Source organism: Zosterops lateralis (assembly GCF_965231275.1).
Source record: "Zosterops lateralis genome assembly, chromosome: 5".
Classification (NCBI taxonomy): Eukaryota; Metazoa; Chordata; class Aves; order Passeriformes; family Zosteropidae; genus Zosterops; species Zosterops lateralis.
In genome coordinates, this window is record NC_139766.1 from 70,315,632 (window position 1) to 70,334,798 (window position 19,167).

Genomic DNA, 19,167 nt, shown 5'->3' on the forward strand with positions numbered 1-19,167 from the left:
GAAACTTCCCTCTTTACTCAGATTACCAGTATCAATCTCCGGCCTTATTAATGTGTAGTTTTAATTGTTTTATGGATTTTCTTTTACTTACTCCTCTTTTACTTCTTGTTGCAGATAATGTTAAGAGTCCTCCTCATTGATTATTGGCAGCTGCTGCGTTCTGAGAAAACCTCTTTCAGTTTATCTGTGCGGATCCTTTGACTTCCCACTCCGACAGCTTTACAGCCTCCCCAAACACTTCATAAATGCACTGCAATGGTCACATGAACATCTTGGAAGGAGAGCCTCCACTGCTCCTCACTCCTATGGCACTCTAGGAAGAGCACCTGGAAAAGCAGCAAGTCCAGCAGGAGCTGGAAGCCCTGCAAAAGATGAATCTCATCGGGAAGCTCCGCAGAAGCTTCCGGACGCTGGTCATCCTCCTGGCCACCTTCTGCTTGGCAAGTATTGTCATCTCTGCCTATTTCCTCTACACTGGCTACAAGCAGGAAATGGCCCTCGTGGAAACCACTGGACAAGCAGAGTGCGAGGACCTCAAACTACTGCCCTACAGGTCTGCAGGGCTGAGAACACCTAAGCCAATCGATCCCTCTAGGACTGATCCCACTGTGCTCCTCTTCGTGGAAAGCCAGTACTCCCAGCTGGGGCAAGACATCGTAGCCATCCTCGAGTCCAGCAAGTTTCAGTACCACATGGTCATTGCACCAGCCAAGGGGGACATTCCCCCTCTCACAGACAACGGGAGAGGGAAGTACACCATTGTTATATACGAGAATATTTTAAAGTACGTGTCCATGGACTCGTGGAATAGAGAGCTTCTGGAAAAATACTGTGTGGAATACAGTGTTAGCATAATTGGTTTTCATAAAGCCAACGAGAACAGCTCCCCAAGCACCAGGCTGAAAGGGCTGCCCTTACAGCTGTACAACAACGTGGCCCTCAGAGACTGCGCGGTGAACCCCCAGTCGCCCCTGCTGCGCATCACCAAAGCCCCCAGGGTGGAGAAGGGCCCCCTGCCCGGGGAGGACTGGACCGTGTTCCAGTTCAACCACTCCACCTTCCAGCCTGTGCTGCTGACCCAGCTGCAGCCCTCCAGGCCCACCCCTGCCACACTGCCCAGGGCCGCTCCCTACGCCACCGTCATCCAGGACCTGGGTCTGCATGACGGCATCCAGAGGGTCCTCTTTGGGAACAACCTCACCTTCTGGCTCCACAAGCTCATCTTCATCGACGCCATCTCTTTCCTATCAGGAAAGAAGCTCACACTGTCCTTGGAGAGGTATATCCTGGTCGACATAGATGACATCTTTGTTGGGAAGGAGGGGACGAGGATGAACGTCAACGATGTGAAGGTAAGGCAAGAACTGGCGGTACCATCCCAGCACATCCCAGTGTGTGTCCTTTAATGGGTGTTAAGGAAGAGACAAAGCTTGGAAAAGCTGAGAAGCTCCTTTTCCTGGTAAGGGCTGAAAGTACCCAAGTGCAGCCAGCAGATAGATAAACCACAGCCTGAGATTAAAAGCCATTTTTCCCACATACATACAGAGATGCACTTACAGATGTGTATCTGTAGGGGCATGTATGTTGCACATAAATACATATAATAGCATCTAGACATCTTCTCTGTATTATTTCTCACTATTATTGTAAAGTAGACAGAACAAAACAAGATGGTTGCCTTTTTAAACCTCACCATCACTGAATTTACAAAGAATAAAAAAGAGCAAAAGGGGGGAAAAAAGAGCCTGAAGAAGTTATAGCCACAACGTGACTTCTAAGAGTTAGCAGGATAATTTTCATTACCAGACTAGGAGGTAAGCATTTAAAGCTACCAGTGACAGGGTGGAAGCACAGCATGCACTTGAGCAAGTGGCATAACCATCTGGTAGAGTGAAAGGCCCACAGACTACTCACTGGGGGCTCTTCTACACTTATATTCCTGATCTGTAGCATCCAGGGACACCATTAAATTTGTTCAGAGTAATTTTCAAAGATGTGTGCAACTTGAAAGATTAGACAGAGCTCAACAGCATGACAGTTATTTCTTGTCATTTTCCACATGTGGGAATCGTAGACAGAGATTAATTGAATCCCTAAGCATGCAATATCACATTCTCCAGCTTTTATTCTGGAGGGGTTTTGCCATAAATACCCAATGCTTTCAAGAACAATAAGCAAGCCTTTTGTTTTTAAAAGCAGATTCCTATTTAATTTCTAAACCCTTATTTCCATTTCTACAATTTTCTATGTTCATTTGCTTCCTCATCCAGACCACTGAGGTATCCAAATACCCATCAAGAGCAGTAGTCTCACATACAATTGGAACCATTTTGCACATCAGAACACTTGGGGTAATTCTATTAGCCAAACCAGGCATATAAATGCTCATCAGGGCTGATTCTGAGCACCAGGCACTTGGAGTGCCTGGTGCCTTTGACATCTGAGCACTGCACACAAGCTCAGTGATCAAGTGCTCTCTCTCTCTGGAAATACATGGGGAAATGCTCTGAGAAAGGGCTCATACGCAAGAGGAAATTAACTCAAAAGGCAATTGTGAAACAAGTTTTTCAGCAATAGCTTCCCGCCTGTGCCTTTTTGAGAGCCTCTTTCTGACGTGGGTTGCTCCACACCAAGGAAGCCTGTGACTATTCCACAGTGGTTAAAGAGCCCTCATTGCCAGCAGAGTGTCCACACAGAGACACTCAGAGCAGAGTTCTCACTGGAATCATCTCATTATGCAGGAAAAAAGCCCAAGTCACCTCCGTTACTATCCAGCAGTCAACAGCATTGCCAGGCAAACGTTTCCAGCTGTGCTTGGCACAGCAACCATGCTGCCATGCTCAGCAGAAAACTCCACTTCCAGGGGCTGCAGGAGGAGCTGGATGCTGTTAAAAGCATTCAGAATTATATTTATGCGCTGCACACATTTATCCATCTGAAAACCAACCAATCCATACCTGCTGAGTATCTAGACAATAACAAGGAAAAACATCTGCTAGGATTCAGACATTTTTAATTTATTATTTTTCAAGCAACGCATGGTGAGCCTTCTTTCATTCATTGTGTTTGTGCCACAGTACAAAGGGAAGCTTTCATTCTTCCCACACTTCTCCAGTGCCAAATTAGAAGCCCACTTTCCTCAAAAAAACACCAAAAGTGCCACTCGCAGGATAAATCCTCTCCTCACCTCACACAAGAAATCATGCCACAACCGCTAACGACGGGGAGAAATCTTCTGCAGGCACAGGCTCAGAACCAAGCTTTCCCTCAAGTTCTCTTCTGGGAACAATAAAAAGTTTATCTCCCCTTTTTAGGTGAATGTTTCACACATAAATCCACCCTGCAGCTTGAGAGCATCCATAGATACTCTGTCCTCAGCATTAAGGATTTCATTTCGAATCAGTTCCCTGGCACAGAGCTGTTCCTCAGGGTATTTCACAAACACTCGCTACACAAATCAGTGTGTTCCTACAGACTGGACATTCCCAGAATACATTAACCCACAGAACAGAACCCTGCTAATGAACATCACACCGAAAGCAGAGTGCACTTGGTTAGTTTACAGGAGAGGATAATTACAGCCGGTTAGAGAACAATCTCCCAAGTCACTGGGGGGAGGAGGCAATTAAGAACCAGCCGACCTGCCTTCACTCCTGTTAAGCACAGCAGCTTTGCTCGAGAGGCAAAAATAACAACTGCTTAGGATGTTAATATTTCAGTAATGGCAAAGCATTGCCCTGCCCTTGGGAGCAGTGGCTGAGGCTGCTCACAGAGGATTCTCTGCCAGGCTCTCCAAAGGTGCCATGCCCACCCAAATCCCATGGGAATGCTTTAATACACAGCAAGTCTTCTGATAACAATATTGGCATGTGATGGTAATCAAACAAGTAAACCTGTGCCTGTGTAATTAATTACTTCCTGCAAGCCAAATGTTTTTATTCCCTCACAAAGCCATTTCTCAACTAGGTGCCTCAGGGATAGATAGATAGATAGAGATAGAGATAGAGATAGAGATAGAGATAGAGAGACTTTTATAAAGGGTGGCATCAGCTACAGAAACAGAGATTAGGGAACAGGGATATTATGGGCTCTGTTTACCACAGAACTTCTCCTAGTCTTTGGTGCTGAAGAAGTTGTGCAAGGTCATGTCTGGCTAAGTAATTAGCAGGAACTCAGCAGAGTCACAGAAAGCTGTTTTTCCAGCTGGAGTGGAGTTCTACTTTGAGCCTAGTGAGCCCCTGCAAATGAATTTCTCCCTTTCCTGCCTGCCAATATATTATCTCAGTGCTTGATTTTAGAAGGCAGAAGAATTCATCAGTTAATCTGCAGAAACAGTGAATTTGTGTACTTGTAAGTGATACTGGCTCCCAGCCACACAAGTTCAGTATCACTGGCATCAGTGATTTGGCAAAAAAAAAAAAAAAAAACAAAAAAAAACAAAAAAACAAACAAAAAAACAAACAAAAAAAAAAAAAAAACAAAAACAAAAAAAAAACAACCAAACAACCTGGAAATGTCTTTTTTATGCTGTATCTGTGAGAACCACACAGAAAAAATACAAAGCTTTCACCTTTAAAGTTTCCTTTTAACGGAGCACAAAGAGGGCTGCGTTACCCAAACAAAGAGTAAGAACTTGCTCAAGTATTTCTATTTTTTCTGTTGCCATAGTATGAGCTAGTACAATATTTACTCACCCAGGAAGAGCTCAAAGCAGCCACAAAGGCTTTTCCAACACCTTTCACAAATACACATCCTATTATTAACTCAAAAGCCCTGCAAGAGCACAGTGCAAGCTAAGGCATTTACTCTTTAATAAATAAAGCAAATAAAAAAACACTCCAAATGAAGCAAAAAGCTTTAGCCTTTCACTTTCTACTCTCCTCTCAGCAGAATTTAGACTGCAACACATCTTCTTCTGGGTGGACTCAGGAATCACTTGTTCTCTTCCCCCACTTTCCCAGCTGATAAGGTTATCAAGGAGAAATTGCCTGTCCAGCACCACCATATCCCACAGCCCGCTTCTCTAAAACCTCTATTTCCCCTCTGTGTAATCCTTCTAATGGTCACTGTAGGGATAGGAGCATCCTTGGACTTTCTGAGCTACAGTAAAATGATGGAGCCATGCTTGGGAATGGCCTCTGTGCCAGTGCTGAGTGCAGCTCTTCCTTCTCCTTGCAGCCTGTCTGCCTTCTCCTCTGAGCTCCAGTCCACTTCCTTCAGTGGAAGTAAGAATTGCATTAGTCTCTGACACCTCCTCACTGCCACAGCCCCCACTTTGTCCTTGACCTTCACCATCATTAAAATGCCTGGAACACTTAAAGCCTGTGAGTTCTGGCTCATTTTAGTGTTTTAAAGACAAGAATTCATCTTGGAGTTGCATCTTTCCTGACAATTTCAAATTAAAAAATACTGGCACAGCAGGGAGCTGAGCTCAACCACTCAATCTCTCCAGCATATGATTCTCCCTGAGTTTTGTGCAAGGACAACTACTTTCAGGTGAAGCTATTGGAAATGTCTGGGCCACATCACCAGGCATGGCAGAATGGTCAGTCATGAGATAAAACAGTCACCCTGATACCCTAATAATAATAATAATAATAGTAAGCCCCTGCCAGTAAAGTAACCACACCCATGACCAGCCCAGGAGATGTGTGAGCACAGGAGCCCAGAGGAGACAGCCAAGCATTAGTCACTGCAGGCTGGGTGGCACTTCTGTCACCCTTTAAAGTATTGAGAGAGACAGTGAAGAACACAATGAAGCGGAGTTCTGGAGCTCCCACTTTTGGATGGTGTTAAAGTCTTTAAAAATTAATTTAAAAAGCAGCTGAGAGGCATTACATGAGAACTTTAATAATATTATTTAAAAGTGGGAGTGCCTGCTCCATTCTGCTTCATCAGAGATGACAGTTCATTCAATATTTTCCTTGTTCAGGTCTCTTGAAGCACCCAACTCTTTCTGTAATAATTTGAGTGTTGAATACTGCTCAAGTGCCTTGTCAAGACACATCAGACAAAACGTTTCATACCTCTTTTGTTTCAGTGGCATCTGTTCTTTCATTCAGAATTCCAGTACCAATGTAGTTAAAAACCACAATTCCCTTGCCACCAGCAGAACCTGTATCCTTCTCCTTGGTAGCCTGATGGTTTGACTGTCTATCCCAGTACCCTCCCTGAATTATAATAGACTTGGGGTTCTCTCATCTGCCAGCCTCCCACTCAAGGTTAGGTGGTCTTGACAGTGTTTTATACAGTCTTGGCAGAAAACAGATTCTGGTGGCTCAAATTTTCTACCTCTTGAATTTATTAAACAACGATTTTCCTGAATGTTTGAAAACTCCCTTGGTATTCTTCTGTCCCAGAGAACACACTGGTTTTTGCTCTCTAGGGTTACATGACTCCAGGGAGTTCAATTTGGTATTTTTCATACAAGCACCACAGAATTATCTCAGATGTTTGGCGTTTTTTCCCCAAGGAAAAAAGTATAATATCCCACAAAGCAACAAATTAATTATTAAAAGGGAAAGAAAAAAAAAAAAAAAAAAAAAAAAAAAAAAAAAAAAAAAAAAAGAGAGAGAAATCATCCTTCCTTCCATCTCTAAGAACTCAGGAGAACTTAATTTTGAAAAAAAAGTCACAATACATTTGAAAATCTAGAAATGGCATGTTTTCCATTTCATTTAACATTTTCAGTGCTCACATCCTGTACCAAGCACCGCTGACTTGGGACACATTCCTCTTCTACACTTGCACTGATTTCCTGGATTTGTACTTATTCCTTGAATCCTTTCTCCAAAATAATTCTGAAGTCATAGGTTGTATCAAGCTAGAGTATATTTCCAGGATACACGTGGGACTCTATTTAATTTAGCTTCACTTAGGGAATCCATAGGAGCCAAAAACCCACATCTGCTTTATATCAACCCCTCAAGAGATCTGCATTAACCTGAGCTTTAAAACAATGTATATTAGTTAAAAAGGAGCACTAACAGTTGCTTCCTGGACAGAAAACAACACTCTGAAATGATGGAGTAGCCTTGTAGAAGGGCCAGGCAGTGCAGAATGCAAGAGCAGTCATAATTATTGCCTTAAAAGCACTTGAAGCAGCAATAAACACATTTCCAGGAACCCATCTATAATGCAGCTCCTTCAGGAGCAGCGTTACTTAAGTGACTTTAAATATGCCTTTGTCATCCAAATGGGAGCAGGAGGAACACTTAGAGCAAAAGCTCAATTTAGCACTGTTGGCATTATTCAAATGATGTGCAAGTGGCAGTGCTCAGGAAAAGGGTGGGTACAGGGAGGGATGGACAAAGAGGTGAGAAACAGAGAAAATGTCCAAGAGAAGAGGAGAAATTTGAGACTTAAATTATTTAGCAATAATTAACTGGGCATTTTCTGTCCACATCTCTGTCACATTGCAGTGGTCATTTGGTAAAAACCAAATATTTGAGTATGTCAGGGTTCAAATCCTTAGACATATCCATCTATCCATCCACTCCTACAGCTCTATATACATATCCTCACACAAATTAAATCTTAGGGTCGGTGTCTTTTCTATGAATATGGTGAGAGATCCCCTCAATTACTGCTTTTATTCCCCATGTTCTACATCTCCTGACCCATCTTCTTTCCATCCAGGCAGAAAAAGAAAACAAAGTACTAAAGAATTTATTTGCTTCATGGGAAATTCTAATAGAAGACTATTTAGTAATGGAAATATGTCATTTTGTGTCAGCAAAATTTCTAATGCTAAATACATTAACTTATAACTTAAATAGTCACAGCATCTTATAGATAATATCTTATAAAAGTTGAGAATTTTTGTCCAGAAATGTCAGAGAGAAAACAAAACAAACCCATTTTTATTTAATTCCATTGAGAATTTAATTTTCAAAATTTACAAGAAAATTAAAAGATAAACTCACAACAATTTCCTGCAAACCAGTGTATTAATTAAAACACCCTGGGGCTTTCTGGGCAGTGGGATTTGATTTACTGCAACACATTGCCTGCACTGGAGTGTTCTGATCCCAAGCTGCAGCATTTATCATTGATGAGGGGAGCTGCAATAAGAAGTTCCTGTATTTGCTCTCAGTTGAGGCTGACAGAGAAGGCAGCCTGGTGTTGTTCCAGCCTGACAGCTTCTGTGAGAAACTAAAGTTTCCCCTTTCAGAGCCCAGAGTTTGCCTTCTTTAGGAAATAAAGCCACAGATTAAGTAATTTTTTTCTCCTTCAGAAGCACAAATTTTAAATATCCTTTACCAAGCCATGACAATTTCTCTAAATGTTTGTAAGCCTTACTCTTTTTCCGTGTTTTTGTTCTTGCTGCTAATTGCCAGCACTCTCTTAGTCTGCTGTTCACATTTTTCATTCAGACTGCACCCAAACACAAGTGGGATCTGTGGTGTGGCACATGCTCAGCTTCTCTAGCACATGACATATCTCTGCTATTTTTAACACTTCTGGTTAGAAAAGGCTGAATCTCTTATCTCAAAGTTTAATTTTTTAAATTGATGTAATAATTTAATTGGCATTTTAGCCTTTGGTTTTTAAAAAAACACAAACTAAATCTGTTAAAAATAATACCACCTTCCCAATACTTTCTGACCAAGGTATGGGAAAAAAATCCAATGAGTTAGAGGTTAGGATTTTAATTTTCCTTCCATCCTACTTGTTCAGCCATTTATCCTTATACTAAATGGGTGGAAAATCCTTCCAAAATGGCAAAGTGGCAAGGCAGAGGAAAATGAAGTTTATATTCCTGTTACTTGATCAACTTGGATTGCTCCAGTGAAACAGCTTCCTGTGGCAAAATGTTGATTTATGAAACACAGAATGCTTCACTGGAATATGATTCAAACAAAATTGTGTTCTGCCAGCTCATCTGCTCTGGCAGGCTAAAGGAAAAGGGGACAGTCCGCAGAATATTAAAAAAAAATAAATTCCAAAGATAATAATTAAATGTAGCTTTGGAATTGCTGATCTTCCAGAAATTAAAAAATGCAAGTAATTCACACTTTGCTGAGAGCCTTCTTTAATGCAAGAATATCCCAGGAAATGGATGTTTCAGGTTTTTACTACCTCTTCATTTCACGTAAAAGCCAGAATTATTAATGCAGCTTTTACATTACATGTTAAATCTAAAATACCAACACTGAAGCAATTCCTAAAAATTGTCTCAATATTACACTTGAACTGCCTGGATTGAATCAGACTGAATTAAAGCCATGGGCTTTAGGACCTCTGTGTTTTTCATCCCAAAACATCAGCCATTCAAGTAAAAAATGGTATAAAAACTGATGGAATTCACATTCTTCACAGGAGACTGTATTTGCCTGCCCTGCCCAAACCTCATGAAATATTGGGTCTTAAAGTTGTCACTGATTCTTGATAGCACAAATGCTTCTTTGGTGGCAACCCAATTGTTTTAAGAGGGCAAAGCACGTGGGCAGCAGGTTGTACCTGGTGAAAAGCAGGACAAGGGAGAGAGAGATCCAGGGGGTGAAGATCAAAGTGCTTTGTCCATTTTCCAGTAACATTTAATCCCTGAGGGCTACAAGACTGAAGACCTCCTTTCTAATAATGTTTACTGGAGGGTTTTCAGCAAATTAGCGCAAATGTTTGGGAATTAATTGAATATACATGCATAAATAAGCATTAATCTATAGGAGTCTATTGTTAATAGAGATTAAATACCATATAATAATTTTAATTTAGGAGTTCCAGGCAGAAGTGTGAACTGCTGAGGCTATGCTCTGCATGGTTAACAATAATAGCAATATTAACAATAATGCATTACATTTTAAAAAAATAAAGTTCAGCTGCAGAATGTGGATTCTTTAATAAAAAAGCTCTGCATGTGTCTTCCTAGTAACATATCCCAAGATTTATGTGCATCATAAACAAATATGTCTGTGGTATTATAAAGTGTAATTCTGCTGTATTTGTTATTAGGAAAGGGAATACGGTTTCCCTTATGCTCTCACTGTTATTTCTGCTGAACCTGGGAATAGGCTGCCAGTATATTATCAGGAACTAAAAGCTACCCATCCCTGCTGTAAATATTTCAAGGTGAGTGTTAAAGACCAGAGGGAATTTTGGGCAGGAAACCTGTGCCTGGAAAGAGCCCACTGCAGCATGGTTAAAACCAGCCTTCTAAAAGGCTTCTGCTCTTAACCTGCTCAAAGCCAGCTGATATTCCACAGACAGAAATGTGCCGTATTTATGAATTAAATTAATATTAAAGTATTAATTTCACTGGTGGCATAACCCAAGGGGGTGTGCTGAACCCCAGCAGAGGAGAGAGGGGGCAAAGAAGGGGGAAGACACAGACCAAAGAAGAGCTTGAGGAATAAGGAAGGTTTTCCACAATGGAAAAATAGCACCCAGCTTTTAGCTCTCTCATCTTACAGCTGCAAAGTATTTCCAGGATTTGGGTTTGGTACACCTTGTCAAAGAGTCCTGCTTGGCTAGCAGAGCATTACCCAAGCAGAGCCTGTCACAGCAATTCAGTATTTGTGATTTTTAAACAGCTATTCCCATATAAAATAAAATTATGGCATTACCCTTTAGCTGTGAGAGTAATAGAATCTCTCACTTCAGAAATGAGTGGAAATTTAATGTAACAACTATAATTAAAAGCTTGATAGTTTGCTGAACATATTTTTCCCAGTTTAATGATCCTGTGTTACATGAATTTATACTTTACACTGCAAGTAGCTACAGTTTTCAATGGGAATATTTAGAGATAAAAGTACTGCCTTTAATGATTAAGATCAAAAGCAACTAGATTTAAAAGTTAACTGCCTCAGTAATGCCTTTTTCTGGCTGCCACCAAAATGCACGTGAATGACTCTGAAATAGGAATCTGTTTTAAGCAAAAACTGAACCTTTCCCCCCCAACCTTTCTGTGCTGCTTTTATTTTTTTAAGACAGTGCAATGCAGGTCCTGGATGTGCTGGTGAGATCAGCTCTCTGCCCTGCTCCCAAGTGCTAGAGACCTGTTCACCACAAGGGTTCAGTACCAGTGTTCTCTTATGTGTGAGAACAGGGAAAAGCCAAGAGTTTCAGCTGTTAAGAGACTTAGGAAAGGATCACAAACACTGCTTTTCCACTGGATTATTGTTGTCATCAGCCAGCATCACTCTTGGAAGACACACCATCCCTCTAGGGTCTGCTCAGGGAGCTTGGGACCTGCTGTGGGCACTTACACAAGGCTGAGCTGGAAAAGCCATGTTAGAAAGACTTCCTGTTGTCAGAAGTTTCCTTCCTAGGAAGTTACTGAAAGGACTGAAAGATTTCATCACTTTTCCACAATCACATTGGACCACTTGAATTTCTTGGGGTTTTTTGCCAGTCTCTATTCCAGAGTGATCTGAGGAAGAGCAGTACTTCAGTTCTGTAATTTTCCCACTTTTGGGAAAGGTATGGTGATACTTTTCAACCTGAAACATTTCCTGTGACTGTTAAAGAGATTTGTTCTCAATTTTACCTGAAATTACCTCGTTTTATGAAAAAAGTTATCTACTGGAACTTCTGATACTGTTGATTTCAAATATGCCAGCTTCAGTTGGTGATCTGAACTGATTTTGTTGGACAACATACTGGCCTTTCATGTTTCTATTCAAGAGAACTGAGTAGAAATGTAAGATGGGCATTGCCATTTTGCTTTGGATCTTCCAGCCTCCTCTGGACAGCTCACTATGCTGTCTTCATGCTGGGAAGGATGATAAAGCAGTGGTAAGCAGGAGGATTTTCTGGGATGGAGGGATTTTAAAACCTGTCCTGGAGGACAATAAAGGTTTTAGCTCCCTCTGCTCTGAAACTGAAGGAGCAGGGGGTGGCAGAGGCACTCTGATCTCTGGTGAAAAAGATGCAGTGTAAAGCAAGAACATTTGCCTTGAAATTCCCTTTTCATTCCACCAAAACATCCAATTCTAGTTATCAAAACACTGAAGCGAGCTCCCTGGAGAATGGAAGACAGCATCACAAAGAAGGAAAAAGGGTCAAAGCAGTTAAGCTCTGCCAGATAAGTATCAAACATCTCAAAAATATTAAACAGCAACACTTAATCCTAGTGGTTTTTAAAGCACACCCTTACTCATCAAGATTTTTTGCAAAGTGAAGGTTTCACAATAACTGGGAAAACAGTCCTCCAGACTTGCCTGGTTTCTGATTTTTATGGAGAGGGTGGACAATGGGCAGACTCTCATAGGGGAAAAAAACCCAAACATATGGAGGCACATCTTAAAGACACAAGACAGATCCATCATGGTGCCACACACCCAGTCTGAATCCTGAAGGACAGACCTCAGTCCAGGATATATCACCTGCTCCAATCTCTCCTTCATGATGGAATGTGTGCTGAAAAAAAAACCAACCTTACTTCCCCACGACAAAGCATATACATCAGTTAGGTTTAAAGCAGTAAATTTAAAGCAGGAATTTGAGATTGCTGGTAGGTGTTCAGAATCTTGAGATAAATGTACATGATGAGAACTTGAAGGAAGTTTTATTTTTGTGACAAGTTATCCAAGTGAATGATTTCCAAGGGCAGCAAAGGAACAGAAAACCACTCTGATTAAACCTTAGTAGATCCAGGTCTATAAATTAAAGAAGATAAATAAGGTAGCTGCCATTAGTCTAGCCTTTAAATAATTTATAGCAACTGAGTACCCACCTGTAACAGGTTGTGGAGGTTTTTTGGGTTTGTTTTGTGGTTTTTTTGGTGGTTTTTTGTTTGTTTGTTTGTTTTGGTTTTGTTTGTTTGGGTTTTTTGTTTGGTTTTTTTTGTTTGTTTGTTTGTTTTGGTTTTGTTTGTTTGGGTTTTTTGTTTGGGTTTTTTTGTTTGTTTGTTTTGTTTGTTTGTTTTTTGGTTTTTTGTTTGGTTTTTTTTGTTTGTGTTGTTGTTGTTGTTGTTGTTGTTGTTGTTGTTGTTTTTGCATAAGGAAGCATGTCTGAAGCACCAAGGCACAAGAAAAAGAAAGGATATACAAACCCAACCAAAATGCAGTTGTTCGTGTTACTTGTCTTTTAGCCTATCTTTGTATTGTGCCAAAGAGAGGGAGACTTTGATCCTTTTTTTTTTTTTTTTTTTTTTTTTTTTTTGCATAGCCTAAACATGACCTGAGCTAACTAATGACCAGTCTGGGTGTTATGTGGGTGACATGCAGCACAGTGAGGGACACCAGCAGAGTTTCCTGCAACAGGACCACTATGGCTCAACATGCATTTTTTACTAACAAATTATTTTAGACCTTGATGTGGTCCCCCCCTGTAAAGCCTCAAGATGGTTTTGCTGTTCAATACTTATTTCAGAGATTACTTTTGTGATTGATCAGAGTTGACATGAGGGTCCTGTCCCTGCCTTTTGGGCCTCTTTCTTGTTAGCTCTGCAGTGGAATTGGGGACAGACAAACCCCACCTGCCTCATGCAGATGTGGGGAAATAGAGCATCTCTTCTTTATTTCATGGGGCTGTTGTTCAGCTGCCCAGGCTGAACTGCAGCCGTAGGGAGCAGAGCCACTGAAATTAGAACAAGCATTCCCCATCATGTTGTTTCAACAACTGGACCAGTGATCCAAATGATCTTCCACTGGCAGATTGCCTTCCCCTGATTCCCCTGCCTGAAGAGCCTTTCTTCGAGAGATTTCTTTTGCTGAAAATGCTTAAGCTTCTGAAAAGTCAGAAGTGATAAGAAATAATCTCCAAGCACCTTCAGTGCTCCACTCAAAGTGCCAGCAGCTCCTGTCCCTGCTGCATGACCCTGCAGGGAGGGATCCTGTTCAGCCCCAGGCTTGTGCCAGCAGGGAATTGCCCCCTGTTCTCAGCTTGGGCACATGCTGGCTTTTCCCCTTCCAGGACTTGTCAGCAGATTTGGTTAGTATTACTAGAAAACCCTTCAGGATCAGGAGTGATTGATACTGGAGACCCTCAGTGCTTTCCCAAATAGGCTGTAAATCTTCTCAGTGGGTGAGGCTGACACAGAGCACCTATCACTGCTGGCAGGAAAGCACTGCAGCCATTCCCTGCTCCCACAGCTCCCCTGGATGCTCCCAGCCAGGCCCAATGCCTTTGATTTTCCCCAGAATGGGGAGCAATTGCTGAACTCATCTGTGTGGCGCCGCTTAAAATAAACCCTGCTCTTTATTCATGCTCTCGATTTTCTATTCATACTTTTTGCCCTCTTAGACTGTCCCCTTGCTCTTCATTTGAACTTTCTGCTGCTAGATGCTCTAACAAGGCCAGGAATTTCCTTTTCCAAGAAGAGAGAATGGATAATTGCCATGGATATTTTTATGTATCTGTGCACCCACACTTGTGCAGTTGGTCAAGATGCTCTCACTGCTGGGGTATCTGTGTCACACTGGCATCATCCCTCTTCTAATACTAACTCAAAAGCCACCTCCTGGGTTCTCAGGGATGTTATTCACCACTTAGTCAGGAGAGAGTAGCAAGTTTGGTGCAGTATCACCCCATTCATCTTCTTCAGCTGAAACAGGCTGAACCTCTCCTGGGACAGATGCACTCCTCCTGGTCAAATTAAATGCAGGTAGGCTCCTGGCAGTTTTCTGTCTTTAGCACAGAGTTACAAAACAGCAGCAAAAGTAGGGCTGAATATAAATTATAGATAATATATAAATTCGATATTCCATTCAAGAAGGAAAAATATTTTTTTCTGTTTGCAGTAAACATACTGCACAAATAAGTGCACGTCATCACCATTTTCTTGCCTCAAAGAATTCCACCTATCCTGTCAGACCTCCCACAAAGGTAACCAGCTCCAGGGAAGTGCTGAACAGACTCAAGTAATAGCTCTACAGTAAAGAATGGATCTGCAGGGAGAGCTGGCTGTGCTCAGCCCCAGCCGAGAGCTCCCTGTTAATTATTTATATGGCACTATGGATTAGCACGATGCTTCACAGAAACAAAGGCACCAGGAAATGCAGCCCCACCCCTCGGGAAGGCAGGGCCAAAACCCTCTCAACTCCCTGGCTGTGCCCAGAGCTCTGCACCCAGCACTGGGAATGGCATCATCTGTAGGAAGGATTGGGTGAAAAGTATCTCCGGGTCTGAGGTTTGGCAGCCTCCCTCTGATCCGGTCCCTGCTATTCCAGTCAGGTTTGGCATAGGGTATACGATGAGTGATTTCAAGATCCCATTAAAGATTTTACTAACTCCAACCCCTAAATTGCTTTCAAACTCTAGCCAGTAAGTCAATGTGGACTCTTCCTAATTCCTACACTCTGCTATTATCTGCCATAAGCGTGGGAAGTAGGCTAAAATCCTCACCACACAGAAACCATCAACTCGGCTTCACTGGGCTTATAAATTCCTCACTAAGCTGAGTTTTAACAAGTGCAGATACAGCTGAGTTGATTGTCCCCCTTATGACAGAAATTTATGCTCCAATCTGAGAGCTGAAAATAAGGAACTTGGAATCCCTGTGTTGCAGTGACCCCATCAGTAATGTCAGGCTAGACATCACATTTTTACTGACAGCTTTCCTGTCAGAAAATAGCAGTGGCTAGTTATTTCACACCTTCCTTACAGTCATTACTATGATTTTAACTGCTTTGTGGTATTCCTATCAATTCCAATTCCACCGGCTTTGAAAATTGCTAACACTCCAGCAGGCTTAGTCAGATTTTTTTTATCCTAGCATAGATTTCAGGGAGGGAGCAAGAATGGGGAGAGGCAATCAAAAAAACCACATCCTGACAGCAGCTGCTTGCAGTGCAAAGAAACATTGCTGCAAGTACCCTTTGCTTTTTGCTTTTTCCTTCCAAAAATTTTCAGCAGAAAATTTAGAGTAAAACTATTATATGGTAGTCCTCCAACTTTCTACAGACCACCAGCAAATTGCTGCACAGAACAGCTTGGGAATGAACGTCAGGGCTGTGTAGCTGCACAAGCATTAAGGACAGATGTTAGGGACAAAAGTGAATAAATGCATTAAAAGACTTCTTGGTATTAATAACAAGTACGTGCCACAGGAGCCTGTGAAAACTGGTAGTGAAAAACAATTTTGGTTGGAAGGAGTTTCTGGAGGTCGTCTAATCTAAGCCCTAGCTCAAAGCAGAGGTAATGTCAAAGTTATATATATGTGCAAATGTTTGCACATATTTTCTATCTACAGTATATATAAATAAAAAGTATTGTCTATATAGTGAGCATATCCATATTTTATATACACACACCTGAAAGAGCAGAAACCTGCAGTGGAGTCATTATCCAGCACTAGGGTCTGCTCCCAAATGAATAATGATTTTGAGTCATGGCAAGTGAGGCCATTTTTGACCAGGTTCTCAGTCATATCCCTCAGGCGGTGATGGGACAGTGTAACCTTGGCCCTGCAGCCCTGGGACACCAGGCACTGGCACATCCTCCCGTGCCAGAAGCACTTCCTCAAACAAGTCTGTGCAAGTAACATAACTCAAGATGACAGCAAATTACAGATACACTGCAGAGCAGGGATATCTAACTTCCCCTCCTTCCCCTGGTCTCTTTCCAGACTGAGTGAAGAACTTTCTCACCTGCCCTACACGTTGTGTATCCTCACCACCAGGCTCTGTAGTAACTTGGGATGGTGTTTCCTTGGGCAGCTCTCCCTTGTGGAATGCCCCAGAGGCAGGGCACCCTGAGCACCATGACCACACAGATGCTGCCACAGACACAGGGATCTCCAACATCTGGAGGTTTTGCTGTTCCCCAAAATTCCCACTCACTGCATTGCCTCTGGAAGGTCACATGTAGGAACAGGAGCCCTAATGAAATGCCAGGTTTTCTGCTCCACACTGGGGAAAGGTTAAGTCCTGCAAATCTTTTGTCCCTCCTGAGCTTTTCCTGATGCTCTCAGTTTCTGGGAATGTCCCTGAGGCACCTCCAAGTGTCGGGAGTTTGGTTCTGTTTTGCAGAAATAATGTTTAGAGGTGTCATGAAGATATTCTGACAGCTGCAGTTTTCAAGCTAAACAATATCTATGTTTCAGCAACTCTTAGGATTTTCCTCCAAAACTAGATTTTAAGTTTTCACCAGCTGATCTCACAGACACTGGTCCTTTCTTTCCCAAGAAACCCTCATGTCCCTGATGCTGTTACCTGCTGTGGGAGCAGAATGAAAGGCACATGGAACAATCTTGGTTAATGGAATACTAGAAAAAGGACGAGGATCTGTGCATCAATTCCCGTAATGAATCCTTTTATGGTTTAACTGAAGTTTCAGGGATCTCTGGTCCCTGTCTGTGCACTTGCACATACACACAACCCCCCAGCTGCATATACATCTATATCCCCACAAATAGCCCCAGTACTGACCCCCAATATTAGCCTCACTTTCCCCAGTCAGAAATAGGAGATTCCATCGTGTTGGCTCAATCCATCTGACATCTCACCCCAAACACCACTGCTTGTGCAAGGAAGGGCTCATGCTTCAGCAGCACTATTGATCCACACAGACCTCTGGGTGAGGAGGAAAGCCTCTTTAATTACTTTGGTTGACTTTCAGGTTCCGTTCTGCCTTAACAATGTCTTCAGAAATCCAGTACCACATTTTAGCATTGTTATCACTTAACTTAGATCTGGAGTTTTGCTCCCCAGAGAGGCACCTTCTACCTCAGCCTGGCCAGCCCATGCTTGGCATCAAAATCAGGAAAAGTCATTAATTTGCCTTCTCTAAGGATTTGATAACCTCCACACTTCCCTCAGCCAGAGGTGTTTTGACCTTTAATTAAAAGGAAAATTTGTTGTCTTCCACTCAGAAGGCAGCAAATAATGAACTCATTAAAATGAGGTTACTGTTCAGGCCTTAGAGCAATAAGAGCCAAAGTCTCATTAGCAGCTAACAATCCAGAACACAGCACATAAATAAACCTAATATGGCAGAGCAAAATGCCTTGGTGCATTAAATTTGAGCAGAATCAAATGTTTACAATCAATGATGTCTGGGGCATGAAGTTTTAATGTACTTAATGAAGGAAAGCAAATTGCTTCCTATTAGGCATGAAATGTTCCTGCAGAAATCGCCCCAAAAAGTTTATTATGTAAATGAAGGATAGAGTTATAATTAACAAGGACATAGCAGGAAAATATCAACTTCTTCCTAATAGATGCACCAATTATGAAGGATAAAGACACGGCAACTTCAAATCTACAAAAGGTAATTATATGGATTAATGTAAAAGGCTGCTGAATGCAATATAATGAAGAAATTGTATCTTGTGGGTGTCAGAGAGAAGCTTCACTGACATAGCAAAGATTCAATTAATAAAACTAAATCCGTGAGTTTTAAGAGATTCCAGGCAATTAAGGGTTTGTGTCTGAAAGAACAGCTTAGATTACCTTTAAAAAAGCCCCTGTCTTTGCTTAGTCTGGCATGGAGACGTGCCTGTTTGTCTGTGTGCAGTGTGCTCCATGGTTCTTTTCCTTGCAAAGTGATAATTATTAAGCATGATCTATTTAACTTTCCAAAAATATCCACATGTGGGTTCAACAGGGAATGCTGGTTGTATTTCCACAGGCATGCAATGAGGACACGGCTGGGGTGGGGACCACTGAGCCCCCAGGGAAAGGGGGATACCCATGGGGCCAGGGACAGCAGACAGAGTGGGAATAGCTGTGTGGCACCCGACCTTGGAAAGGGAAGAGCTTTCCAGCTGTTAAAATTCAATGGCCCTTCTCCATGTTGCAGAACCTCCAGAATCAAATCAAATAAATACCTCCTGGCTCAGATGGAGCCTGTGCAGATCCCAGGGAAGTTTCTGGCACTGGGCGCCAGGGATGTGCAGCCTCTCCACACTTTCACTGAAGATAGGGAAGGCAGACCCTAATCACCTAAATTTTTTTTTCATATTAAGGTGGTGGAAGACATTACTGCCCTTCCCCCAAACACACAAGCAATGACAAAATAAGTTTGGACTGGCTTAGCTGACGTTATCTTCTTAGTGTTAAAAAGAGGGGAGGTCATGACAACAAAATTCAGCTGCATATTATATAAATTAATATGCATTTATGGAAATTGAAATGGCAAAAAAAAAAAAAAAGTCTTTAGGACCAAGCCAAATCCAGTTTGAGTGACAGATTTGCCCTTTGGACAGAGGAAAATTCTTGACACACTGCAGGTTCCAGGATTTACATCTTAATCCTCGCTCTGTGTTTTTAATGAGACCTT

At 41.9% G+C, this 19,167-nt stretch overlaps 1 protein-coding gene across 1 annotated transcript in view; it reads left to right on the forward strand.

Moving 5' to 3' along the window:
• Positions 1–371: 371 nt before the first annotated feature.
• NDST4 (N-deacetylase and N-sulfotransferase 4) overlaps positions 372–19,167 on the forward strand; it is a gene marked incomplete at both ends in the record, with an annotated part of 52,476 nt that continues 33,680 nt past the window's right edge. The window contains one exon of the mRNA XM_083862388.1: positions 372–1,352. Coding sequence (XP_083718514.1) covers positions 372–1,352 — 981 coding nt within the window. The remainder of the gene's footprint in view (positions 1,353–19,167) is intronic.